Source organism: Pleurodeles waltl, chromosome 6 (genome assembly GCF_031143425.1).
Source record: "Pleurodeles waltl isolate 20211129_DDA chromosome 6, aPleWal1.hap1.20221129, whole genome shotgun sequence".
Classification (NCBI taxonomy): Eukaryota; Metazoa; Chordata; class Amphibia; order Caudata; family Salamandridae; genus Pleurodeles; species Pleurodeles waltl.
The window spans coordinates 3120030-3147509 of NC_090445.1; the positions used below are offsets into that span (position 1 = coordinate 3120030).

Sequence of the window (27480 nt, forward strand, 5' to 3'; positions counted from 1 at the left end):
GCAAGGAGTTTGTAGTGCAAACAGATGCTTCAGAGGAAGGGATTGGGGCAGTGTTAGCACAAGTTAATGAAGAGGGCCATGATCACCCAGTTGCCTTCATCAGCAGGCGACTACTCCCCAGAGAGAAAAAATGGAGTGCCATTGAGAGGGAGGCCTTTGCTGTGGTCTGGTCCCTGAAGAAGTTGAGGCCTTACTTGTTTGGCACTCACTTCCGTGTACAAACTGACCACAGACCTCTCAGGTGGTTGATGCAGATGAGGGGGGAGAACCCAAAACTGTTAAGGTGGTCCATTTCCCTACAGGGGATGGACTTCACAGTGGAGCACAGACCTGGGACTGCTCATGCCAATGCAGATGGCCTTTCCAGGTTTTTCCACTTAGCTGATGAGGACTACCAGGGTGTAGGTTAGTACCCATCACCTTTCATCTGGGGGGGGGGGCAGTGTAGGAAAGTCCTCCTTTTTTGCCTGATCACCCCCACACTTTTTGGATAGGTACTGGTGGTTACTGACTCTTGGCTGTGCCCTGGGTACTGCTTACCAGTCCCAGGGCCAGTGCTCTGTGTAAAATGGATATGCAAATTAGGCTAATTATAATTGGCTAAGTTAACCTACCTATAAGTCCCTAGTATATGGTAGGGCATGTAGGTTTAGGGACCACAGCATAGGTGGTGCACACCTAGGTGCACTGCTGAGGTGCCCAGTGTCATTTTAAAAGCAAGCCTGCCTTGCTGGCTGCTTTTAAATTAAAGTTATATGCAAATTGGACTTTGGAATTAAAGGTACTTCCAAAGTCTTAAACTACCTTATTTTTACATATAAGTCACCCCTAAGGTGTGCCCTATGTGCCCCTAGGGCTGGGTGCCATGTAACTATAAGCAGGGACTTTATAAAAATAGATTTATAAGCCCTGGTGAGGTAAAAACAGCCAAATTCGTTTTTCCCTCATTGAAGTAAATGGCCTTCATAGGCTAGAATGGGCAGACTTTATTTTAAATTTTAAAGTCTCCTTAAATGTTACATACCAAGAATTTGGTATCAAATTAATTGTTGTAATAAATCCCACAACTTCCAGTTGTGGGATTTAATATAACTTGTTCAGGTAAAAAGTTTAGACTTTACCTAAAAAGTTGCCAATTTCAGCTCTGCATTGTTTTTGCTGCTGTGCTCTGATTGGCCAGCCTGCAGCAGCTTCTGCCAGGCTGCCTTGATGAGGTGTGAAGTGGCCTGGCTTCACACAAAGGAATGTGCTTGGGGGAGAGAATCTCCCCTCAGCAGATGGTGAGGCAGGAAGGGGGAGGGCTGCCAAACTGGTCTTCAAAGGCAGAGAAGGACATCTGGAGCACCCAGCAACACCCCCACATCCTGCAACCCCAGACAACTAGGTGCCCCCTTGATTAGATTAGGAGAGGGCAGGAGAGGGGTGTGTTTATGATTTTTAGCCACACCAGTGGGTGGGCTCAGCCAGATGTAACCTCCAAAAATCAGATTCAGCCATGTTGGATTTTTAGAGACTGTTGCCTTTTGGGATGGATTTTTGCCACACTTCCCAGGAAGTGGTCATCACAGGGGGACAACCCTGTACCTGATTGGAGGACCAGGACCCCCCTGCTTTTCACCCAGGAGCAAGGATAAAACTGGCAGACCTGCCCCCACACCTCAGATCCCCACCAACTTTCAAGAAGAAGGAACTTAAGGAGAAGAAGGACTGCCCTGCTGGACCCCTGGCCTGCACCTGGACCCTGCACTCAGAAGGACTGCACCAGCTGCACACTTGGGCTTCACCACAAGAAGGACTTTGCCTGGCTTCAACTGGTTCAAGGAGGGACTCCCTGTTTGCTACAGGTGAAAAATTGCTATCCAGAGTCCCCCTGCACCAACTCCTGAAAAGTGACCAGTTGACCACTGCCCAGTGGCCAAAAAGGAGTTTGCGCCAGGTGCATTCTGGGAGTTGAAGTCCGCACCCCCCAAGGACCATCACAGAACTTCTGGACCCTTGGGGTGAGCTGTGGACCCCAAAAGAACCTTAAAAGAACATCTGGGTGAAGCCCCAGAAGTTTGGAAAAGATTTGGAAAATTTTGTAAAAAAGCTCCAGAGAGGGACCGACCCGCCGCGGAAATTCTAGCCGGCTTGCCTCAACCGCGACCCGGCCTGACTTCGTGGTTCGTCCCGGTAAAGAAAAACATCTGAAAAAGAGACTAAGTCCGAACGTAAAAAGTTGACCGGGACCTCCCAGCCATCGTATCCGAGAAGGGCTCCACGGACGTCGGATCAAGATCCAGGTTTACCCCGGTCGAAGGATTTTCATCTCGAAAAAACGACTAAGTCCGAAGGTAGAAATCACCACCGAGGAAACCCACATCGCGTATCCGGACAAGGGCTCCAGGAGGTCGGATTCAACTGGCAGGTTCGTCCCGGTGAAGAAAAACGTCAAAATAAAGACTAAGTCAGAAGGTAACTTTTTAACCGAGGCCTCCCGCGACTTGTAGCCGAGCAGGGCTCCATCGCGGTCGGCCTTAAACTTTGACTTTGCCCCGGTCGAGGTGCAACCAGATGACCCGATTGGCGCTTTTTGTTTCTAAGCGCTAGAAAAATAATAATACTTTAAAAATTCATATCTCCGGTTCCCCTGAACCAATTTTATTCGTTTTTGTGTCATTTTAAAGATAAAAATATAAACTATTTTTATAAATTGGTTTTGGATTTTTAAACTGTTTCCTGTGTTTTATTTAATTACTGTTTTGTGATATTTGAATGCTTTACACACTGTCTCCTAAGTTAAGCCTTGACGCTCGTTGCCAAGCTACCAAGGGTTGAGCTGGGATTAATTTACTGAGACCTAACTGTACCTAGGTGGAGGTTAGTGGCTTGTTGCTAGGTGTAGGTACCTACCTGCCCTTACCAGCAACCCATTTTCCAACAAGGTGGCTATAAGTTGTAGGGGAGGAGGCTGAGACTGCTGTCCCCCACCAGCAATTCGTCGCCAGTATTATAAATATTCCTTAACTCCGATGATGTTCTTTAAGAAATAATTTATTGGCAAGATGAATTAACAACAGCCTCCAGCCACAACCGGTAGCGAGCATTTCTCCTCACAGCTGTCAACTGTCACAGCAACGGTTATAGAATGCTGGTAGGAACCAACTGGGAAGACAAGGGGGAAATGGGGAGGGATGGAATGTTACACTTGGATCCCTATGGGCAGGTGGGCACACAATCAAAGGAAGGGGGAGATAGAGAATGTACATTTTATACAAAACATTACTTATGATAAATTACAACAGTCTGACTCGTACTTCCTCGTTCCATGACTGAGGCCAGGTTCAGGCTTCCATTACGCCTTCTTACCTGTGGGATTTAAGGGGAGGCAATCTTTTGAGGATCCTATAGGGAGGAGTCTGGTTGATTCAGGAGGCAGGTGTTTCTCTCTCTAGTGTAGGCAGTGTGAAGTCTGTTGCGAGGTAGAGGCTCTCCTCCAGCCTGTAAATACAGGGTAAAACCCCTTATGCAGCGGCACTGAAGAGACGGGCAGTAGAAGCGTTGGCAGCAGGCCAACCCCCTGTTCTTGTAAGTAGCTGTTTTGGATTAGTTTGTAAGTGCTCCTGGTATGAGAGGTTGTGTGCATCGCTATAGCAGACAGTACTTACCAGCAGTCTGAGGCAGGTAGTACATATGTAAATCCTTGAGTTGTAGATGTGCGTGCAGATAGTGTAATCTTGATATGATATTATGTCACAATGGTAGGATTGCTGACCACACACCTACATGACGAGACCCTTATCAGAAACAAACAGAGCTCAGGGTGCAGAGTTAGACACTGAGGGCGTAGGAGGGTCTCAGGGGGCGTTGGTGGCTTTGGTGGGGTTTGCCAGGTGGTCCCTTTGAGTGGTCCCAGCAGCTGGAAATATCTGATATTTGACCAAATAATTTGGGGGGTTGTATTTGAACAAGATGGAGGTAAGGGGGTGCTTGAGGCGATTGTGGGGGTTGAACAGGTAAGTGGTGAGTTGATGATGATGGAAGAGGCTGAGCCTTGAAGGACTGTGCACTGAACTCAACTTGTTTTCAGTACTCAGGGGCAACTGATCATATTGTGAGGTTTAGTGGGAGGTGAAAGTGATACGTCACAGGGAACAGAGGCACGTTTGCTAACCCAAGAATTCCCTAAATCAGAGATCCACCTTGCTGTGACTGGGGCACCTCTCTGGGTTTAGCATTTGCCAAAGGTTGTGCATTTTTGGGGCTGGAGTCCGGTTCTACCCCTTGGGCCCCAACTACAAGTGGCCTGTCAGCTCTGATGGGCCCGGCACCCCAGTTACTGCTCCCAGTAGAGGCGCCACTGGTCTGGTTCCACACAGGGATTCTGGCCGCTAAAAACTCACTCACCCTGGAAAATACTGGGAAACGTGGGACCCGCTCAGAATCCCGAATCCCTGCGCGGTATTTCCCAGAATCTCATAAATCCAGTTAGTTCTCCTCCCCTGACATTACCAGGACCCCCGGAATTACCGCAGCCCGTGGTAACAGTAATTATAGGGTGGGGAATTGTCTGGGCCCCTCATAAGAAGGTGACTGTCAGTGAACGACTGAGTCTTGGTGTCTTTGAATCTTTGAAAAGTGATGAAATTAGATAGTTGGTGGGGTCACCCCTCAATGTACAGTGTGCCCCCTCCAGACGTGGTGTGCACCCCTCAGTGTGCACACTCCATGCGTGGTGTGCACCCCTCAGTGTACAGTGTGCCCCCTCCAGATGTGGTGTGCACACTCCATGCGTGGTGTGCACCCCTCAGTGTGCACACTCCTTTCGTGGTGTGCACCCCTCGATGTGCAGTGTGCCGCTTCCAAGCGCGGTGTGCACCCTTCAGTGTACAGTGTGCCCCCTCCAGGCATGGTTTGCACCCCTCGGTGTGCACACTCCATGCGGGGTGTGCGCCCCTCAATGTGCAGTGTGCCCCCTCCAGCCGTAGTGTGCACCCCTCAGTGTGCCCTCTCCAAGCGTGATGTGCACACTCCATGCGTGGTGTGCACCCCTCAATGTGCAAGTGTGCCCCAGCCAGGCGTGGTGTGCACACTCCATGTGTGGTGTGCACCCCTCAGTGTATAGTGTGCCCCCTCCAGACGTGGTGTGCACACTCCATGCGTGGTGTGCACCCCTCAGTGTGCACACTCCTTGGGTGGTGTGCACCCCTCGATGTGCAGTGTGCCCCTTCCAAGCGTGGTGTGCACCCTTCAGTGTACAGTGTGCCCCCTCCAGGCGTGGTGTGCACCCCTCAGTGTGCACACTCCATGCATCATGTGTGCCCCTCAACGTGCAGTGTGCCCCCTCCAGCCTTAGTGTGCACCCCTTAGTGTGCCCTCTCCAGGCGTGATGTGCACACTCCAGGTGTGGTGAGCACCCCTCAATGTTCAGTGTGCCCCCGCCAGGCGTGGTGTGCACACTCCATGCATGGTGTGCACCCTTCAGTGTACAGTGTGCCCCCTCCAGGCGTGGTGTGCACCCCTCAGTGTGCACAGACCATGCGTCATGTGCGCCCCTCAATGTGCAGTGTGCCCCCACAGCTGTAGTGTGCACCCCTCAGTGTGCCCTCTCCAGGCGTAATGTGCACATTCCAGGCGTGGTGAGCACCCCTCAATATGCAGTGTGCCTCCGCCAGGCGTGGTGCGCACACTCCATCCATGGTGTGCACCCCTCAGTGTACAGTGTGCACCCTCCAGACGTGGTGTGCACACTCCATGCATGGTGTGCACCCCTCAGTGTGCAGATGCCTTGCATGGTGTGCACCCCTCGATGTGCAGTGTGCCCCTTCCAGGCGTGCTGTGCACCCTTCAGTGCACAGTGTGTCCCCTCCAGGCGTGGTGTGCACACTCCATGCGTGGTGTGCACCCCTCGATGTGCAGTGTGCCCCTTCCAGGCATGGTGTGCACCCCTCAGTGTACAGTGTGCCCCCTCCAGGCATGGTGTGCACACTCCATGCGTGGTGTGCACCCCTCAATGTGCCCACTCCAGGCGAGGTGTGCACCCCTTAATGTGCAGTGTGCCCCCTCCAGGCATGGTGAGCACCCCTCAGTGTACAGTGTGCCCTCTCCAGGCGTGGTGTGCACACTCCAGGCATGGTGTGCACCCCTCAGTGTACAGTGTGCCCCCTCCAGACATGGTGTGCACACTCCATGCGTGGTGTGCACCCCTCAGTGTGCACACTCCATGCGTGGTGTGCACCCTTCAATGTGCAGTGTGCCCCTTCCAGGCATGGTGTGCACCCTTCATTGTACAGTGTGCCCCCTCCAGGCCTGGTGTGCACACTCCATGTGTGTGCAGTGTGTACACGCCATGCGTGGTGTGCACCCCTCATTGTGCCCGCTCCAGGCATGGTGTGCACCCCTCAGTGTGCACACTCCATGCGTCATGTGTGCCCCTCAATGTGCAGTGTGCCCCCTCCAGCCATAGTGTGCACCCCTTACTGTGCCCCCTCCAGGCGTGATGTGCACACTCCAGGCGTGGTGAGCACCCCTCAATGTTCAGTGTGCCCCCGCCAGGCGTGGTGGGCACACTCCATGCATGGTGGGCACCCTTCAGTGTACAGTGTGCCCCCTCCAGGCGTGGTGTGCACCCCTCAGTGTGCACACACCATGCGTCATGTGCACCCCTCAATGTGCAGTGTGCCCCCTCCAGCCGTAGTGTGCACCTCTCAGTGTGCCCTCTCCAGGTGTGATGTGCACACTCCAGGCGTGGTGAGCACCCCTCAATGTTCAGTTTGCCCCCGCTAGGCATGGGATGCACACTCCATGCGTGGTGTGCACCCCTCAGTGTGCCCCCTCCAGGCGTGGTGTGCACCCCTCAGTGTGCACACTCCATGCATCATGTGTGCCCCTCAATGTCCAGTGTGCCCCCTCCAGCCGTAGTGTGCACCCCTTACTGTGCCCCCTCCAGGCGTGATGTGCACACTCCAGGCGTGGTGAGCACCCCTCAATGTTCAGTTTGCCCCCACCAGGCATGGGGTGCGCACTCCATGCGTGATGTGCACCCCTCAGTGTACAGTGTTCCCCCTCCAGACGTGGTGTGCACCCCTCAGTGTGCACACGCCTTGCATGGTGTGCACCCCTCGATGTTCAGTGTGCCACTTCCAGGTGTGGTGTGCACCCTTCAGTGCACAGTGTGCCCCCTCCAGGCACGGTGTGCACACTCCATGCGTGGTGTGCACCCCTCAGTGTGCAATGTGCACACTTCATGCGTTGTGTGCACTTCTCAATGTGCCCACTCCAGGCGAGGTGTGCACCCCTTAATGTGCAGTGTGCCCCCTCCAGGCGTGGTGAGCACCCCTCAGTGTACAGTGTGCCCTCTCCAGGTGTTGTGTGCATACTCCAGGCATGGTGTGCACCCCTCAGTGTACAGTGTGCCCCCTCCAAACCTGTTGTGCACACTCCATGCGTGGTGTGCACCCCTCAGTGTGCACACTCCATGTGTGGTGTGCACCCTTCAATGTGCAGTGTGCCCCTTCGAGGCATGCTGTGCACCCTTCATTGTACAGTGTGCCCCCTCCAGGCGTGGTGTGCACACTCCATGCGTGATGTGCACCCCTCAGTGTGCAGTGTGCACACTCCATGCGTGGTGTGCACCCCTCAATGTGCCCACTCCAGGCATGGTGTGCACCCCTCAATGTGCAGTGTGCCCCCTCCAGGCGTGGTGTGCATCCCTCAGTGTGCACACTCCAGGCGTTGTGAGTATACTCAGTGTGGTGGGTATGCACAGTGTGGTGTGTTCTTAGTGTGGTGTGTATAAAGAGTGTTTTTTGTATACTTAGGCCCTCATTACAACCCTGGAGGTGGGTGTTAAAGCGGCGGTAACACCGCCAACAGACCGGCGGTAAAAAAAAAAATGGGATCACGACCACGCTGGAAACCGCCAACACAGACAGCCACTTTAACTCTCCGACCGCCAGGGCGGTAGCAACCAAGACCGCGGCGGTCACCGCCAACAGATAGGCGGAAGACAATGTACCGCCCACTCTATTATGAGAGGCCAATCCACCAGCCTTTTTGGGGCGGTACCAACGACATCAAAAGCACAGTGGAAACACTACACTGAAGGGGAACCACTCACCTTCCGACACTCCACGAAGAACCAGGACGCCATGGAGCCCGAATTGCAGGTCCTCCCCATTTGATGTATCTACTAATACACCAGGAAGTAGAAAGAAGGCGGCGGCGACGGTGAGTACTGCACCTAGCACACAAGGGGGTTGGCAAAAGAGAGTTACACACACACGCGCCACGCAACACCCCCACCCTCCACCCTTACCCACAATACCATACACACTAACACATCCAACAACATGACAGATACACCCCGTCACCCCCTGGAAGAACGCAAGGACAAAAGGAAATGAGTTTAACCAGTGATATTTTGGAACATTCAGATATAGCAATCGATTATAAATAATTCAGTATATACTAATATTTACATTATGTAAAGAAGTCCGTACACTCTCCCTTGTAAATGTCCGTGGACAAAAGCACGCACATGACACCTGCCTCAAAACAGAGAGAACACTGTAGTGGTATCAGGTAAAAAAAAACACAGGCATCTCAGGGGGATGGGGAAGGGGGGGGCACCTCAGCCGGAAGATGGTACAATGCCACTGCTCCTCGAGGGGGCTCCATGCCCACTGCTTGGTCGTGGGGAGTGCAAGGCCACAGTCTCTATAGTGGATGCCTTCTTCCACTGGTTCTGGAGGGGGCCTTGTGCCCAGTCTGCTTCATCCGGCCAAGGATAGGGTGAGTGGATGCATCTCTCCACTGTTTCTGGAGGGGACCTTGTGCCCAGTAATGCTGCACCTGGCGCATACTCACTCCTGCAGTAATGTTCACTTGTCACTAACCTAAGGGTGTGTTTATAAGTTTCCTCACTCACTCAGAATGAGTACACTCAGGGCGTGCTCTCAGTCCTGCAAGTTGTTCACTGATCACTGACCTGAGGGTGTGTTTAGACATCTTTCACTCAGTCAGAATAAATGCACTCCATCAGGACGCACACTCAGTCCTGCACTAATGTTTACTGGTCACTGACCTAAGTGTGTGTTTACATGTTTCCTCACTCACTACAAATTAGTGCATTCAGCCAGGGTGCACACTCAGTCCTGCACATGTGTTCCCTGGTCACTGACCTAAGGTTGTGTTTACACGTTTCGTCACTCACTCAGAATGAGTGCACTCAGTCAGGGTGCAAACTCAATCCTGCACTAATGTTCACTGGTCACTGACCTAAGGGTGTGTTCACACGTTTCCTCACTCACTCAGTCAGTGCGCACAGGCACTCCTGCACATGTGTTCACTGATCTAAGGTTGTGTTTACATGTTTGCTCTCTCGGAAAGAGTGTACTCAGCCAGGGTGCACCCTCACTCCTGCACGTGTGTTCAGTGACATAAGGTTGTGTTTACACGTTTCCTCACTCACTTAGAATGAGTGTACATCATCAGGACACACATTCAGTCCTGCACTAATGTTCACTGGTCACTTACCTAAGGTTGTGTTTACAGATTTCCTCACTCATTCAGAATGAGTGCATTCAGCCAGGACGCACGCTCAGTCCTATACACGTTGTCTCTGGTCACTGACCTAAGGTTGTGTTTACACGTTTCCTCACTCACTCAGAAAGAGTGCACTCAGTCATGGGGCGCCCTCAGTCCTGCACTAATGTTTACTGGTCTCTGACCTAAGGTTGTGTTTACACATTTCCACACTCACTCGGAATGAGTGCACTCAGCCAGGGCGCACACTCAGTCCTGCATGTGTGTTTTCTGGTCACTGACCTAAGGTTGTGTTTACAGTTTTCATCACTCACTCAGAATGAGTGTATTCAGTCAGGGTGCACACTCACTCCTGCACTAATGTTCACTTGTCACTGACCTAATGATGTGGTTACACATTTTCTCACTCACTCAGAATGAGTGCACTCAAACAGGGCGCACACTCATTCCTGCACTAATGTTCAGTGACCTAAGGCTGTGTTTACACGTTCCCTCACTCGCTCAGAATGAGTGCACTCAGTCAAGACACACACTTATTCCTGCACTAATGTTCACTGGCAGCGACCTAAGGTTGTGTTTACACGTTTCCTCACTCACTCAGAGTGAGTGCACACTCTCAGGGCACACACTCACTTCTGCACTAATGTTTACTGACCTAAGATTGTGTTTACATGTTTCCTCACTCACTCAGAATGAGTGCACTCACTCAGGGCATAGACTCACTCCTGTGCTAATGTTCACTGGTTACTGACCTTAGGTTGTGTTTACACATTTCCTCACTCACTCAGAATGAGTGCAGTCAGTCAGGGTGCACACTCACTCCTGCACTAATTTTAACTTGTCACAGAGCTAAAGGTGTGGCTACACGTTTTCTCACTCACTCAGAATGAGTGCACTCAGTCAGGGCGTACACTCACTCCTGCACGTGTATTACCTGACCTAAGGTTGTGCTTACACGTTCCCTCACTCGCTCAGAATGAGTGCACTCAGTCAAGACACACTCACTCCTGCACGTGTATTCACTGACCTAAAGTTGTGCTTACAGGTTTCCTCATTCACTCAGAATGAGTACACTCAGTCAGGGCTCACGCTCAGTCCTGCCTGTGCACTAATGTTCACTGGTCACTGACCTAAGGTTGTGTTTACAGGTTTCCTCACTCACTCAGTCAGGACGCACACTCACTCACTGACCTATGGTTTTGCTTTACAACCCTGAGTGAAGTCCGGCGGGCCCCATCCCAGGTGCCTACCGATGACTAGTGGTGCCTAGTGGTGCTCTTACTCCGCACCCAGAGGTGGCGCTGCGTGGTGCCTGGCCCCGGCACATTATCACCCTGGGGTGTGCACACGGGTGGTGTGAGGAGAGTCCTGCACCTCCTGGTCTGAAGAGGGGGCAGAACACACCAGAGATACCCTGCACTCTCCTCTTAGCGCTTCCTCCCTCTGAGGCCCAGATTAGGGTTTGAGGCCAGTCCTTGGGTTTGAGGCAGTCCCTGGATGTGAGGCCAGTCCCTGGGTTTGAGGCCAGTCCCTGGGTTTGAGGCCAGTCCCTGGATGTGAGGCCAGTCCCTGGGTTTGAGGCCAGTCCCTGAGTGTGAGACCAGTCCCTGGGTTTGAGGCCAGTCCCTGGGTTTGAGGCCAATCCCTGGGTTTGAGGCCAATCCCTGGGTTTGAGGCCAGTCCATAGGTTTGAGGCCAGTCCCTGGGTTTGAAGGCCAATCCCTGGGTTTGAGGCCAGTCCATAGGTTTGAGGCCAGTCCCTGGGTTTGAGGCCAGTCCGTAGGTTTGAGGCCATTCCCCGGATGTGAGGCCAGTCCCTGGGTTTGAGGCCAGTCCGTAGGTTTGAGGCCAGTCCCTGGGTTTGAGGCCAGTCCGTAGGTTTGAGGCCAGTCCGTAGGTTTGAGGCCAGTACTTGGGTTTGAGGCCAATCCCTGGGTTTGAGGCCAGTCCATAGGTTTGAGGCCAGTCCATAGGTTTGAGGCCAGTCCCTGGGTTTGAGGCCAGTCCGTAGGTTTGAGGCCATTCCCCGGATGTGAGGCCAGTCCCTGGGTTTGAGGCCAGTCCCTGGGTTTGAGGCCAATCCCTGGGTTTGAGGCCAGTCCATAGGTTTGAGGCCAGTCCCTGGGTTTGAGGCCAGTCCGTAGGTTTGAGGCCATTCCCCGGATGTGAGGCCAGTCCCTGGGTTTGAGGCCAGTCCGTAGGTTTGAGGCCAGTCCCTGGGTTTGAGGCCAGTCCGTAGGTTTGAGGCCAGTCCGTAGGTTTGAGGCCAGTACTTGGGTTTGAGGCCAGTCCCTGGATGTGAGGCCAGTCCCTGGATGTGAGGCCAGTCCCTGGGTTTGAGGCCAGTCCCTGGGTTTGAGGCCAGTCCCTGGGTTTGAGGCCAGTCCCTGGGTTTGAGGCCAGTCCCCGGATGTGAGGCCAGTCCCCGGATGTGAGGCCAGTCCCTGGGTTTGAGGCCAGTCCCTGGATGTGAGGCCAGTCCCTGGGTTTGAGGCCAGTCCCTGGATGTGAGGCCAGTCCCTGGGTTTGAGGCCAGTCCCTGAATGTGAGGCCAGTCCCTGGGTTTGAGGCCATGTTCTGGATCTGAGGCCAGTCCCTGGATGTGAGGCTAGTCTCTGAGTGTGAGACCAGTCCCTGGATGTAAGGCCAGTCCCTGAGTGTGAGGCCAGTCCCTGAGTGTGAGGCCAGTCCCTGGGTTTGAGGCCAGTCCCTGGGTTTGAGGCCAGTCCCTGAGTTTGAGGCCAGTCCCTGAGTTTGAGGCCAGTCCCTGAGTTTGAGGCCAGTCCCTGGGTTTGAGGCCAGTCCCTGAGTTTGATGCCAGTCTCTGGATGTGAGACCAGTCCCTGAGTGTGTGACCAGTCCCTGAGTGTGAGACCAGTCCCTGAGTGTGAGACCAGTCCCTGAGTGTGAGACCAGTCCCTGAGTGTGTGACCAGTCCCTGGATGTGAGGCTAGTCCCTGGGTTTGAGGCCAGTCCCAGAGTGTGAGGCCAGTCCCTGGATGTGAGACCAGTCCCTGGATGTGAGACCAGTCCCTGAGTGTGAGGCCAGCCCGTGGATTTGAGGCCAGTCCCTGGGTTTGAGGCCAGTCCCTGAGTTTGAGGCCAGTCCCTGAATGTGAGGCCAGTCCCTGGGTTTGAGGCCATGTTCTGGATGTGAGATCAGTCCCAGAGTGTGAGACCAGTCCCTGGATGTGAGACCAGCCCGTGGATTTGAGGCCAGTCCCTGGGTTTGAGGCCAGTCCCCGAGTGTGAGGCCAGTCCCCGGATTTGAGGCCAGTCCCTGAGTGTGAGACAGTCCCTGGGTTTGAGGCCAGTCCTCGGATGTGAGACCAGTCCCCGGATGTGAGGCCAGTCCCCGGATGTGAGGCCAGTCCCCGGGTTTGAGGCCGGTCCCTGAGTTTGAGGCCAGTCCCTAGGTTTGAGGCCAGTCCCTAGGTTTGAGGCCAGTCCCTAGGTTTGAGGCCAGTCCCTGAATGTGAGGCCAGTCCCTGGGTTTGAGGCCATGTTCTGGATGTGAGATCAGTCCCAGAGTGTGAGACCAGTCCCTGGATGTGAGACCAGCCCGTGGATTTGAGGCCAGTCCCTGGGTTTGAGGCCAGTCCCCGAGTGTGAGGCCAGTCCCCGGATTTGAGGCCAGTCCCTGAGTGTGAGACAGTCCCTGGGTTTGAGGCCAGTCCTCGGATGTGAGACCAGTCCCCGGATGTGAGGCCAGTCCCCGGATGTGAGGCCAGTCCCTGGGTTTGAGGCCGGTCCCTGAGTTTGAGGCCAGTCCCTAGGTTTGAGGCCTGTCCCTAGGTGTGAGGCCAGTCCCTAGGTTTGAGGCCAGTCCCTGAATGTGAGGCCAGTCCCTGGGTTTGAGGCCAGTCCCTGGGTTTGAGGCAGTCCCTGGATGTGAGGCCAGTCTCTGAGTGTGAGACCAGTCCCTGGGTTTGAGGCCAGTCCCTGAGTGTGAGGCCAGTCCCTAGGATTTGAGGCCAGTCCCTAGGATTTGAGGCCAGTCCCTGGGTTTGAGGCCAGTCCCCGGGTTTGAGGCCAGTCCCCGGGTTTGAGGCCAGTCCCCGGATGTGAGGCCAGTCCCCGGATGTGAGGCCAGTCCCCGGATGTGAGGCCAGTCCCTGGGTTTGAGGCCAGTCCCTGGGTTTGAGGCCAGTCCCTGAGTTTAAGGCCGGTCCCTGGGTTTGAGGCCAGTCCCCGGATGTGAGACCAGTCCCCGGGTTTGATGCCATTCCCCGGGTTTGATGCCAGTCCCTGGGTTTGAGGGCCAGTCCCTGGGTTTGAGGCCAGTCCCTGTGTTTGAGGCAGTCCCTGGATGTGAGGCTAGTCTCTGAGTGTGAAACTAGCCCCTGAGTTTGAGGCCAGTCCCTAGGTTTGAGGTCAGTCTCTGGATGTGAGGCCAGTCCGTGAGTGTGAGACCAGTCCTTGAGTTTGAGGCCAGTCCCTGAGTTTGAGGCCAGTCCCTGGGTTTGAGGCCAGTCCCTGGGTTTGAGGCCAGTCCCTGAGTTTGAGGCCAGTCCCTGAATGTGAGGCCAGTCCCTGGGTTTGAGGCCATGTTCTGGATGTGAGATCAGTCCCTGGATGTGAGGCCAGTCCCTGGATGTGAGGCCAGTCTCTGAGTTTGAGGCCACTCCCTGAGTGTGAGGCCAGTCCCTGAGTTTGAGGCCACTCCCTGAGTGTGAGGCCAGTCCCTGGGTTTGAGGCCATGTTCTGGATGTGAGACCAGTCCCTGAGTGTGAGGCCAGTCCCTGGGTTTGAGGCCATGTTCTGGATGTGAGACCATTCCCTGGGTTTGAGGCGAGTCCCCGGATGTGAGACCAGTCCCTGGGTTTGAGGCCAGTCCCTGGGTTTGAGGCCAGTCCCTGGATGTGAGGCCAGTCCCTGGGTTTGAGGCCAGTCCCTGGATGTGAGGCCAGTCCCTGAGATTGAGGCCAGTCCCTGAGATTGAGGCCAGTCCCTGGGTTTGAGGCCAGTCCCTGGGTGTGAGGCCAGTCCCTGAGTTTGAGGCCAGTCCCTGGATGTGAGGCCAGTCCCTGGATGTGAGGCCAGTCCCTGGGTTTGAGGCCAGTCCCTGAGTTTGAGGCCAGTCCCTGAGTGTGAAGCCAGTCCCTGGGTTTGAGGCCAGTCCCTGAGTTTGAAGCCAGTCGCCGGGGAGGGACCGGCCTGGGGTGTTTCCCCAGCTAAGAAGCTTAGACAGCAGTTTGTCCCCCTGGCAGTGGAGCTCAGTTTTCCACCCTCTTGCGCCATGGAACGGGCGAGGCGCTTTACAGGAGTGGCAGAAAGAGCCTTTTGGTGATAGAAGTGAGAGGCGCCTTGAAGGTGGGAGAGGCACTTTAAACAGAGGCTTTTACACTGAAAGGGGTATTCAGCTAAAATCTGGTTAAAAGGCGGCTGGTGCTTTACCGAGGGGGCATTTAAATAAAGTGAGGGGGCAGGAGATGTCTGTGCTTGCAGGGCTGCACTGTGAACGAGAGAGGCGCTGTACGGGGCAGGAGGCGCTTTATGGTGAGTGCGACAACTTGAAAGGCGCTTTAAGTGTGAGAGCCGAGTTAAAGGAGGCGCTTTATGGTAAGAGAGACGAGTTAAAGGAGGCGCTTTATGATGAGTGCGACGACTTGAAAGGCGCTTTAAGTGTGAGAGCCGAGTTAAAGGAGGCGCTTTATGGTAAGAGAGCCGAGTTAAAGGAGGCGCTTTATGGTGAGAGAGAGAACTTAAAGAAGTGCTTTATGGTGCATGAGATGATTTAAGAGGCGCTTTATGGTGAGTGAGATGACTTAAGAGGCGCTATATGGTGAGTGCGATGACTTAGAGGAGGCGCTTTATGGTGAGTGCGATGTCTTAAGAGGCGCTTTATGGTGAGGGCGATGACTTAGAGGAGGCGCTTTATGGTGAGTGCGATGCCTTAAAGGAGACGCTTTATGGTTAGTGAGATGACTTAAAGGAGGCGCTTTATAGTTAGTGCGATGACTTAAAGGAGACGCTTTACAGTGAGTGAGATGACTTAGGAGGCGCTATATGGTGGGTGAGATGACTTAAGAGGTGCTTTATGGTGAGTGCAACGAGGTAAGAGGCGCTATATGGTGAGTGAGAGCTTAAGAGGCACTATATGGTGAGTGAGATGACTTAAGAGGCGCTTTATGGTGAGTGAGAGCTTGAGAGGCGCTTGAAGGAAGCAGGTCGAAGCTTACAAGACAGAGCAGCTCTGCGCCTCTTGGAGACATGCTGAAAGCTTCCCTGGGAATGTCCTCCGCCCGTTCCTTACCACTGGCTCTGTGGTTTGTAACTCACATTTGCTTGTGTTCTGTTTGCTGGCTTTATTTGTTTCAGGCTGTCCAGTATGACTTTGTCCCTTCCCTGGAGCATAGCCTATTTACTGTATTCTTCCAGGAGTCCTCACTTGATGCAAACGGGCCTTTAAATCTTGTTGTTTTCTTCTCACATTTGTTGTGCATTCAAAGGACAGATTCAGATGTCAGGCTCTGTCTTCCAGGGAGCTGGCGCCTACTTTCCTTTCTGTGGCTTCACAGTGAGAGGGTTTATGTGGCACTCGGGCTGGCACTAAGGTTGTGGCACTCGGGCTGGCACTGAGGTTGTGGCACTCGGGCTGGCACTAAGGTTGTGGCACTCGGGCTGGCACTGAGGTTGTGGCACTCGGGCTGGCGCTGAGGTTGTGGCACTCGGGCTGGCACTAAGGTTGTGGCACTCGGCTGGCACCTTGTGGCACTCGGGCTGGCACTAAGGTGTGCCGGAGGAAGGCTAACACACAGCAACATGGACCTGTCTGTGAATGAACTGCAAATATTTCAGAATATCAGAATTATGACGCACAAATGAAGTACATTAATGGTAATTCTGACGTGTGGTGGAAACAAATATGTTAATATGATCAAAATAAATTAATAACTTGCTGATGACATTTCCACACATTATGGTTTATGCGCTGTGTGCTATTCTCAGTAAACTATGGGCCTGATTCTAACTTTGGAGGACGGTGTTAAACCGTCCCAAAAGTGGCGGATATACCACCTACCGTATTACGAGTCCATTATATCCTATGGAACTCGTAATACGGTAGGTGGTATATCCGCCACTTTTGGGACGGTTTAACACCGTCCTCCAAGGTTAGAATCAGGCCCTATATGTCTGCAAATGTAATTTTCATTTACATTGAAGATGTATTGTCTGTGGGGTAAGTGTGCTGCCACACATGCGTCCTTCAATCTACGCCTCTCCATGCTACTCCATCCTGCGTCACTGCACTCTGCTCCAGCCCACTCTACGCCACTCCACTGTGCGCCACTCTGCATCACTGCACTTTAAGCCACTGCACTCTACACTCTACTCTACGCCACTGCACTCTACGCCACTGCACTCTACACTCTACTCTACGCCACTGCACTCTACGCCACTCCACACCACTGCACTCTATGCTGCTGCACTCTGCTCCAGCCCACTCTACGCCACTGCACATCACTGTACTCTACACGGTGAACTCTACGCCACTACACTCTGCGCCACTCTGCATCACTGCACTCTACACAGTCTACTCTATGCCACTGCACTCTGCGCCACTCTGCATCACTGCACTCTACACAGTCTACTCTACGCCACTGCACTCTGCGCCACTCTGCATCACTGCACTCTACGCCACTGCACTCTACACTGTACTCTACACCATTCCACACCACTGCACTCTATGCTGCTGCACTCTGCTCTGCGCCAGCCCAATCTACGCCATTCCACTGTGCGCCACTCTGCATCACTACACTCTACGCCACTGCACTCTACACTGTACTCTACGCCATTCCACACCACTGCACTCTATGCTGCTGCACTCTGCTCTGCGCCAGTCCGATCTACGCCACTCCACACCACTGTACTCTACACACTCTACGCCACTGCACTCTACTCTACGCCACTCCACGTCACTGTTCTCTACACAATCTACTCTAAGCCACTGCACTCTACTCTACGCCACTCCACTCTGCGCCACTCTGCATCACTGCCCTCTACACAGTCTACTCTACGCCACTGCACTCTGCGCCACTCTGCATCACTGCACTCTACGCCACTGCACTCTACACTGTACTCTACACCATTCCACACCACTGCACTCTATGCTGCTGCACTCTGCTCTGCGCCAGCCCGATCTACGCCACTCCACTGTGCGCCACTCTGCATCACTACACTCTACGCCACTGCACTCTACACTGTACTCTACGCCATTCCACACCACTGCACTCTATGCTGCTGCACTCTGCTCTGCGCCAGCCCGATCTACGCCACTCCACTGTGCGCCACTCTGCATCACTACACTCTACGCCACTGCACTCTACACTGTACTCTACGCCATTCCACACCACTGCACTCTATGCTGCTGCACTCTGCTCTGCGCCAGTCCGATCTACGCCACTCCACACCACTGTACTCTACACACTCTACGCCACTGCACTCTACTCTACGCCACTCCACGTCACTGTTCTCTACACAATCTACTCTAAGCCACTGCACTCTACTCTACGCCACTCCACTCTGCGCCACTCTGCATCACTGCCCTCTACGCCACTGCACCCTACACTCTACTCTACGCCACTGCACTCTGTCACTCCACACCACTGCAGTCTACACTCTACTCTACGCTACTGCACTCTACCTCACTCCACACCACTCTACACTCTATTCTATGCCACTGCACTCTACGCCTCTCCACACCACTGCACTTTACACACTCTACTCTGCGCCAGCCCAGTCTACGCCACTCCACACCACTGCATTCTACACTCTACTCTACGCTACTGCACTCTACGTCACTCCACACCACTGCACTCTACACTCTATTCTACGCCACTGCACTCTACGCTACGCCACTCCACACCACTACACTCTACACAGTCTACTCTAAGCCACAGTACTCTACGTCACTCCACACCACTGCACTCTACACTCTTCCCTGCGCCAGCCCATTCTGTGCCATTCCACTGTGTGCCACTCTGCATCACTGCACTCTACGCCACTGCACTCGCCACAATCTACTTTACGCCACTCCACACCACTGCACTCTACACAATCTACTCTGCGGCAGACCACTCTACGCCACTCCACACCACTGCACTCTGCACTCTACGCCACTGCACTTTACGCCACCTCACTGTACTCTGCACAACTCTACTCTACTCTATGCTACTGTGCTCTGCAGCACTGCACTATGTGCCACTGCTCTCTGTGCCACTGCTCTGTACTCTGCACCACTCTATGCCGGCGCACGCTAACCCACCCTACTAGGTACCACTGCCCTCTACACCACTCCAGTCTAGGCCACTCCACTCTACTCTGCACAACTCTACTCTATGCTACCGTGCTCTGTAGCACTGCACTATGTGCTATTAAGCCTTGCAGCACTGCACTATGTGCTACTGCACTCTATGCCACTGCTCTCTTTGCCACTGCACTCTATGCCACTGCTCTCTACTCTGCACCACTCTACTCTTGCCGGCGCACACTAACCCACCCTACTAGGTACCACTGCATTCTACGCCACTCCATTCTAGGCCACTCCACTCTGCACAACTCTACTCTATGCTACCGTGCTATGCAGCACTGCTCTCTATGCTACTGCACTCTATGCACTGCACTCTATGCCACTGCACTTTATACCACTGCACTCTATGCCACTGGTCTCTATGCCACTGCACTCCACGCACTGCACTATACACACTGCACTCTATGCCACTGCACTCTATGCCAATGCACGCTACAACACTGCTCTCTACGCCACTGCTCTCTACACCACTGCTCTATATGCCACTGTTCTCTATGCCAATGCTCTCTATGCCAATGCACTCTACGCCACTGCACTCTATGCAACAGCTCTCTTCGGTGCACCATCCACTCTACTCTGAAACAATCTACTCTAGGCCACTGCACTTTATGCCACTGCACTCTATATGGCACTGCACTTTATACCACTGAACTCTATCGGGCATCACTCCACTTTATGCCACTTCACTGTACTCTGAAACAATCTACTCTAGGCCTCTGCGCTCTACGCCAGTGCACTCTATGACACTGCACTCTATCCTGCATCATTCCACTCTATGCCTCTTCACTCTATTCTGAAACAATCTACTCTAAGCCACTGCATTCTAAGCTGCATCACTCCACTCTATGCCTCTTCACTCCATTCTGAAACAATCTACTCTAGGCCACTGCACTCCATGCCACTGCACTCTATATGGCACTACACTCTATGCCACTGCATTCTACCCTGCATCACTCCACTCTATGCCACCTCACTGTACTCTGAAACAATCTATTCTAGGCCACTGCACTCTATGCCACTGCACTCTGTCCCACTACACCCTATGCCAATGCACTCTACATCACTCTACTCCACTCTATGCCACTGCATTCTGCACTGCGCTGGCTAAGAAGGAAATCCCAGACGGCCTGCAAGCTTATGCCACGAGGGCCTAGGTCATTATCACTACATTGGTTGCGGGTGTGGTTGCAGGTATGATTGCATTTGTGGTTGCAGGTGTGGTTGCAGGCGTGATTGCATGTGTGGTTGCAGGTGTGGCTCCAAGCGTGGTTGCAAGCGTGGTTGCAGGCATGGTTGCAGGTGTGGTTGCGGGCATGGTTGCCGGTGTGGTTCCAAGGGTGATTGCATGTGTGGTCGCTGGAGTGTTTGCAGGTGTGGTTGCAGGCATGATTGCATTTATGGTTTCAGGTGTGTTTGCAGATGTGGTTCCAAGCATGATTGCATGTGTGATCGCTGGAGTGTTTGCAGATGTGGTTGCAGGTATGATTGCATTTGTGGTTGCAGGTGTGGTTCCAAGCGTGATTGCATGTGTGGTCACTGGAGTATTTGCAGATGTGGTTGCAGGTATGATTGCATTTGTGGTTGCAGGTGTGGTTGCAGTTGTGTTTGAAGGCGTGGTTGCCGGCGTGGTTGCAGGTGTGGTTGCGGGCGTGGTCGCAGGCATGTTTACACATGTGGTTCCAAGCGTGATTGTATGGGTGGTCGCTGGAGTTTTTGCCGGTGTGGTTGTAGGCATGATTGCATTTGTGGTTCCAAGCGTGGTTGCAGGCGTGGTCGCAGGTGTGGTTGCACAAGTGTTTGCAGGTGTGGTTCCAAGCGTGATTGCATTTGTGGTCGCTGGTGTGTTTGCAGATGTGGCTGCAGGTATGATTGCAGGTGTGGTTGCAGTTGTGTTTGCAGGCGTGGTTGCCGGCGTGGTTGCAGGTGTGGTTGCAGGTGTGGTTGCGGGCGTGGTCGCAGTCATGTTTATACGTGTGGTTCCAAGTGCGATTGCATGTGTGGTCGCTGGAGTGTTTGAAGGTGTAGTTGCAGGCATGGTTGCATTGGTGGTTCCAAGCGTGGTTGCAGGCGTGGTCGCAGGTGTGGTCGCAGGCGTAGTGCGGCTTAAGTCTAGCTTCTGGCTTTTGTTCTCAGGCAATAGGCTTCATGTATATGACAGAGTATGAGCCTAGTTTTGCATTCCGGGTAACCTCTTTTTGGGTTCCACAGGCCTCGACTCCAGACCTGCAGAGAGGAGTACAGTCCACTTTGGGGAGCTCAGAGAATGAAAATACTTGTAAGTACCAAGAGCTGTCTGCTGGTGCTTGCGTCATCATCAGTTACTGCTGTGGAGAAGAGTGAGGTGCTGCTTGTGTGAGGTGAGGGGTTGGTTTTGAAGGCCCAGTGAAGGTGAACCCCCCGAACCCCTGAAGGTGCCTGATGCCTGCGGGGGCGGCCAGTGCAGAAGAGGCTGTTTTGACCTGTGGGAAGGCACAGAGTTTGGGTTCAAGGAAGAAGGTGAGATCACACCAAGTGTGAGAGCCCCAGACCTCTGACTCAGTGCCCGGTGGATGGAGATGACTTGCCCCTATGAGAGCGCTCCTTCACCAGGGTGGTGTGTAGGAGGCAGGACCTCACTCAGCAGAACCTGGAGGCAGTATTGGCGCTCGTTACGCGGCTCTCTGGGTTGTGAGCAGAATTTACTGACAGCCGCAGGGCTGTATCCCTCCTCCGTGAACTTCTCACTGAGCTGTGGCTATCTCTAGAGGAGGCGCGTGAGGTGGTAAGAAGGGGTGGGGTCTCGCGAGGTGGTAAGAAGGGATGGGGTCTCACAAGGTGGTAGGAAGGGGTGGAGTCTCGCGAGGTGGTAAGAAGGGGTGGGGTCTCACAAGATCTAAGAAGGGGTGGAGACTCACAGGGTGGTAAGAAGGGGTGGAGTCTCGCAAGGTGGTAAGAAGGGGTGGAGTCTCGTGAGGTGGTAAGAAGGGTTGGAGTCTCACAGGGTGGTAAGAAGGGGTGGAGTCTCGAGAGGTGGTAAGAAGGGGTGGAGTCTCACAGGGTGGTAAGAAGGAGTGGAGTCTCGCGCGGTGGTAAGAAGGGGTGGAGTCTCACAAGGTGGTAAAAGGGGTGGATACTCACAACATGGTAGGAAGGAGGCAGAGTCTCGCAAGGTGGTAAGACGGGGGTGGGTGATGGAGACTAAAGGCAGTGAGAAGAGGGTTGAGCTGCAGAGGTTCAGAAAGTGGTAAGATGGGGGATCTCAGAAGGCAGTGAGTACTGGGTGGAAAGCCCTCGTCTCGTGGGGTAGAAAACAAGTGAGGCTCTTCCTTAGAGCACATGTTGACCTTCTCAGGCACACATGCAGCAGAGACACTACATGCTGTAGAGTCTTTTAGTAGTGCGGGGTAGGAGAAGTCAGTGTTTGAAGAGAGGGTTTGACCCTAAAGACCCTTAATTGTGGAATCCACCTACTTCTGTGTTGACCCTATAGACTTTCTTCAGAGGTGTCTTCATTATTTCTGTGTTGACCATATAGAGTTTCTACTGAGGTGTCTATACAGCTATTTCTACATTGACCCTACAGGTTGTCTACTGTGGTATCTAATTATTTCTGGAGAGCTTTTCTCCATTTCTCCGTTGCCCCCGTAGACGTGCTGTGGTATCTCCTTCTAAAGCTGGGTGGACACAACAGAAGCAGATTATTCTCAATATGAACGTACCCAAAACATCTTAACACACGAACAAACACTCTCGCTGTCACTCTCTTGCTCTCTCTCTCTCTCCTCAATACTTTACAGAGGTACTTTTCATCCTTAACTCTACACCTTACTCTTCATCTCTTTTACTCATCCCCCCATACTCCTCAGGCCACCTTCCTTTCCCAGTACTACTTCACTAGGTCTCCTTCCATCTCCCCTTCTTCCCACATTGAGGTGGGGCCTCCTGTTCCTTCCTGTCATTCCTACCACCTCATCTTTTTCACCCTACACGCCCTTCTGCTACTGCGCCCCATCCTACAGGCCCGCCTACTAGTCTCCAGTTTCCTTTGTTAGCCCCTCCATTGTCACTTCAGTCTCCCTGTACTTTTCCAACAAATTCTTTCGATTAAAGCCATTCCCCGACCCTCACGCTAGCCCCTTCCTTGTTACACTGTCATTCGTAAGAGACAGATGTAGTTCGCTCACCAGCCTCTGCCTTTGCCATCAGGATCCTCATCTACAAAACACCCTTTGTTACTTCACTATAACCAAACTTACAACTCTCTTCAGCCAATGTCTACTACATGGCCCCTCCTGGCCTATCCGGTTGTCTCTCGTATTCATCCTCTATGTTCCCTCACCGTCCATTTGAACTCGTTATGGTCCTACTTCACCTCCTTCTGATTGGAGTCCTGGACCTTAACTTGGCATGGAGCCTGCTGCCAGACTATCCATCTCTGTGGCCATTCACAAGACAATAGGACCAGGAGAGATGACTAGAATGGTCTCCAGATACCTCCTGCTCGCCAGTTCAGTTCACACAACTTCTGTAAACAAACCCTCTCCATCTCTACGGCAACACCCAAGACCATGGGACCAAGAGAGATGACCAGACGGTCTCCAAATATCTCCTGCCCATCATCTCAGTTCACATAACTTCTGTAAACAAACTCTCTCCATCTCTACTGCCATATCCAAGACCATGGCACCAGGAGAGAAGACCACACGGTGTCCAGATACTTCCTGCCAATCGACTCAGTCTACAAGACTCCTATAAACAAACCCTCTGCATCTCTGCGGCCATACAGAAGACCTTCGGACCAGGAGAGATGACCAGAATTTTCTCCAGATACCACCTGTCCACCAGCTCATTCCACAAGACTTCTGGAAACAAACTCTGCATGTCTACGGCCATACCCAAGACCATGGGGCCAGGAGAGGTGACCCGATGGTCTCCAGATATTTCCTGCCCATCAGCTCAGACCACAAGACATCTGTAAACATACTCTCTCCAACTCTGCTGCCTCTCTAGCATAAGACGCAGCTAGTTTCACACCCTTTGTGGTCATTGGCCAGAGCAACCTTACTCTCTTCTCACCCCAATGGTGGCTTGATAGGTCAATGCAACCCCCTAAGATACCTTGACACTTAATATAAGATGTTTGTTAACCAACTCTGTACAGCCTGTGGCTCAACCAACCACACCTCTGAGCTCACACTGCCTGCTGTAGCACCAGACGGACTAACCACCAGATGTGGACTGTCTGGTGGCAAAGGAAGACTTCTGAACACAGATCCACTGTAGCCTCAGCGCCTGCAGCTTCACCAACCAGGGGAGTCTCTGAACCCCTGAGTACCCTGGAATACGCTAACTTCCGGTCGCTCCAGAAACACCTCTGTTCTTTTGAAATCTATTAAAAAAAGCAAGACCAGAGCCCTCCTGTATGACCTGCTCTCTGACTCCAAACCTGATGTCCCCTTTATCACAAACACTGAGCAGGGAGAAGATGCTCACCCACGATTCAGAAGGCCGCCCCCTAAGGGTACCAAGCACACTCCAAAGCCCACTATTGACCGCCAGAGGTCTCGCAGCATTGGAGGGAACGTCTTTACTGGCACAAGTACTAATGTGTTTCTACTCCTTAATTATGATTTTACTGACCCTCCCACACAACACTGCTTTCTAAAGGTCTCGGTTGGCCACATCTTAGATGATCAGAAGAGCTGGTTCCACAAGCTGGGACCACACCACATTGTATCTCTCTCCTCTGGCCTTGAAGGTTTTGACCTCCATGAAGGAGTCACTGGACCAACTCACTCTGTTGACCATACTCGGTTGTAATCATGAAACCAAATGTAATGATCTCAGTGACTGGAAACAAACCTACTTTAGCAACCGCGGCCTCAACCTACCCATTGCACCATTCTTGCAACGCCAGGCCTGGTGGCTCAGACATAAGAGCCTGTGCACCGCCCTGTGGTCGCAGTTCAGTCAGCCACTGGTTCTTCAAATGCGATACAGTGACTACTACTGAAAAACAGAGCAAAAAACATCCATTACTTGTCAATAGTGACAAGAAGCCCCCTTGGGTGAATCAGTTCCACATCTTTGAGGACGTTTCTCTCATGCTTCACCATTAGAAGGTGGCCTGGCTCAACCCAGATGGAAAAACATAACTAGAACCCTGGAAGGAGTGGAGAAAAATGTACATTTATGTAAAAAAACAACTTTAAAATTATATCTAGTACCCTTGAAAGACAAAGGAAACAAATGGAAAAACAAAATTAATCAGAATATAAAAAAACAAAAATCGAGAAGTCACTTGGGGCCAGATGTAGGAACCGTTTTGCATGGCACAAACTGCGAAATTTGCAGTTTGCGCCATGCAAAACAGGCATCGCGATGCACAATCCCATTTTGCGAGTCAATATCGACACGCAAAATGGGAATGCAACTTGCAAATAGGAAGGGGTGTACCCTTCCTATTTGCGATTCGCACCGCAATGCAGAATTGCTTTGTGACCGCGAACGCAGTTGCAAAGCAATTCGCAGTTAGCATCCATGTGAAGTGGGTGCTAACTCATTCGCAAAAGGGAAGGGGTCCCCATGGTACCCCTTCCCCTTTGTGAATGTCGGCAGAAATATTTTTTCAGAGCCGGCAGTGGTCCTATGGACCACTATGGACCACTGTCTATTCTGAAAAAATGAAACCAAATGGTTTCATTTTCCCGAGTGTATTGCAACTCGTTTTCCTTTAAGGAATACGGGTTGCAATACAAAAAAAAACTGCTTTATTGAAAAAGCAGTCACAGACTTGGAGGTCTGCTGTCTCCAGCAGGCCACCATCCCTGTGAGTGCAGAGAATCGCAAGGGGGTCGCAAATTGCGACCCACCTCATTAATATTAATGAGGTGGGTCTTTGCGACCCCTTTGCAATTCGCAGATGGTGTCAGGGACACCATTCTGCATATGGTTTTGCGAGTCGCAAATGTGAGTTGCTCTGACTTTGAATTTGCGAGTCGCAAAACCATTTCTACCTACATCTGTCCCTTGATCCCAGCACCCAAGGCACATTTTGCAAGCTCCATGTCATATTAAGGAGCACTTCGAAACATAAGTGAATTTTGTAACCAGGACTATGGCTCTACCAGCCATAGTTACCCATAGGACCTCTGCCTCTCGCCCTCTGATCGTTTACATGTAAAACCTACTCAACACTCATTGAGAGCAGACAGTAACTTCTCTTCCCATTGACCAAAGCCACTCAACCAAAAGTCTGCAGGTTCAACATACCGTCCATTAAAGGGGCTGCTGAACAAACCAAGGCTGCCTCAGTTACCAGCTCAAAGCCGACCTCTGCCTCCCAGATATCCTCAGTAGGGCTGCCTACTGCCGTCCTGCTCAGAGCGGTCACTAACTTGTCCCCGTGGACCAGAGACTTCCCAATGAACCAAAAACGTCCTACATTTACAAAATATGAACAAAGCGAATCATTCTCGTTTCGGCCCAGCAAACGGCAGGTCAATAGCAATGGACAAAATACACAACTTTAACATCTTCTTTCAGACGGACAAGTTTCTGTCCCAGGTGAGGTGCAGAATCTTTGCTAATTGCAACCTGGGATGAACTCAAGAGCACTGGGAACTTGAACAACGCAGCCTTCCTCCCCCTTCGCCTGCCTTCAGCCTCCAGCACTGTCCACCATCAAGTGCTGCTCCAAGGGCTGAGCTTCTGTGAATCCAAGATACATCTTAAGGGCGTCACGACTGGCCTGGCAGGGTTCAAATCTTCATACTTCCTCTCTTCTTCACCTCTCCATTTACTAGTAAAGTAAGGGTCCCATAACGATGGCCGCCTTCCTTTTTAATGTTCACGTGTTCCAGACCTTGTTGGCTCTTTCAAGCTTACCTGTTACTACTCCTTGACATCAACAACATGGTCCTGCTTTTGGATACACCCTCAAACCAGGGCACGTCAGAAGACGGCCAATGCTTGAGGGCAGCCAACTCGTGGATGCTGTAGAATCTCCTGAACTCAACTCTTCATAGTTGGACATCATCCCTTGCTGTCCGTGGCACCATCTGACGTACGGAAACTGGGGGCTTCCAATTCCGTCACAATGAGATCTGTGTAGTTGGGGGAACGTCGCACTGGTGAGTGCAGGAGGAGACACGCAGTGGTCTGCCAGGGCAGTAGCAGTTCGAGCAGGAGGTGTGTTGCCAATACCTGACAGGATCTGCTGCATGGACTGCTTGGTTGACCCTTCTGGTGCCTCAGTTTGGTGGCCGGCTTGTGTGAATTGTGAATCCCGGCAGCTGTCCTTGGCATTTCACAGGGATGTATGTAGTGAGCAGGAAGTGAAAGATGCCTCGTCAACAGGGTTGAAGCTCCAACTTCCACTGGTGGACTTTCACATGAATCCAGTTCCGAGCTACGGAATTTGACTGGCCCCAGTCAAGTAGGTGGGTGATGCGGCTTGTGCCAGAGAATGGAGCTGTTGGGACAGTGAATCCATTGCTTGCAATACTGCAGAGTCTGTCTTCATTTAAGTACACATCAAATAAAGTTGAATATATCAGAAGGGTAGATGGAAGCACCATGGAGGACAAAGCATAACTTTCGTTCAGGTTAGGCTCAAATTGACAAAAAAGTAGAGCATCACGCCTCCTAATCCTAGTTTCAAT

At 52.5% G+C, this 27480-nt stretch overlaps 1 protein-coding gene across 1 annotated transcript in view; it reads left to right on the forward strand.

Annotated features, from left to right (window-relative positions):
• Positions 1–27480, forward strand: part of ST6GALNAC4 (ST6 N-acetylgalactosaminide alpha-2,6-sialyltransferase 4) — a 158913-nt gene that overhangs the window by 39854 nt on the left and 91579 nt on the right. The window contains exon 2 of the mRNA XM_069236936.1: positions 21047–21113. Within this exon, the coding sequence (XP_069093037.1) occupies positions 21102–21113 (12 nt within the window). The 5' untranslated portion in view covers positions 21047–21101. The remainder of the gene's footprint in view (positions 1–21046; positions 21114–27480) is intronic.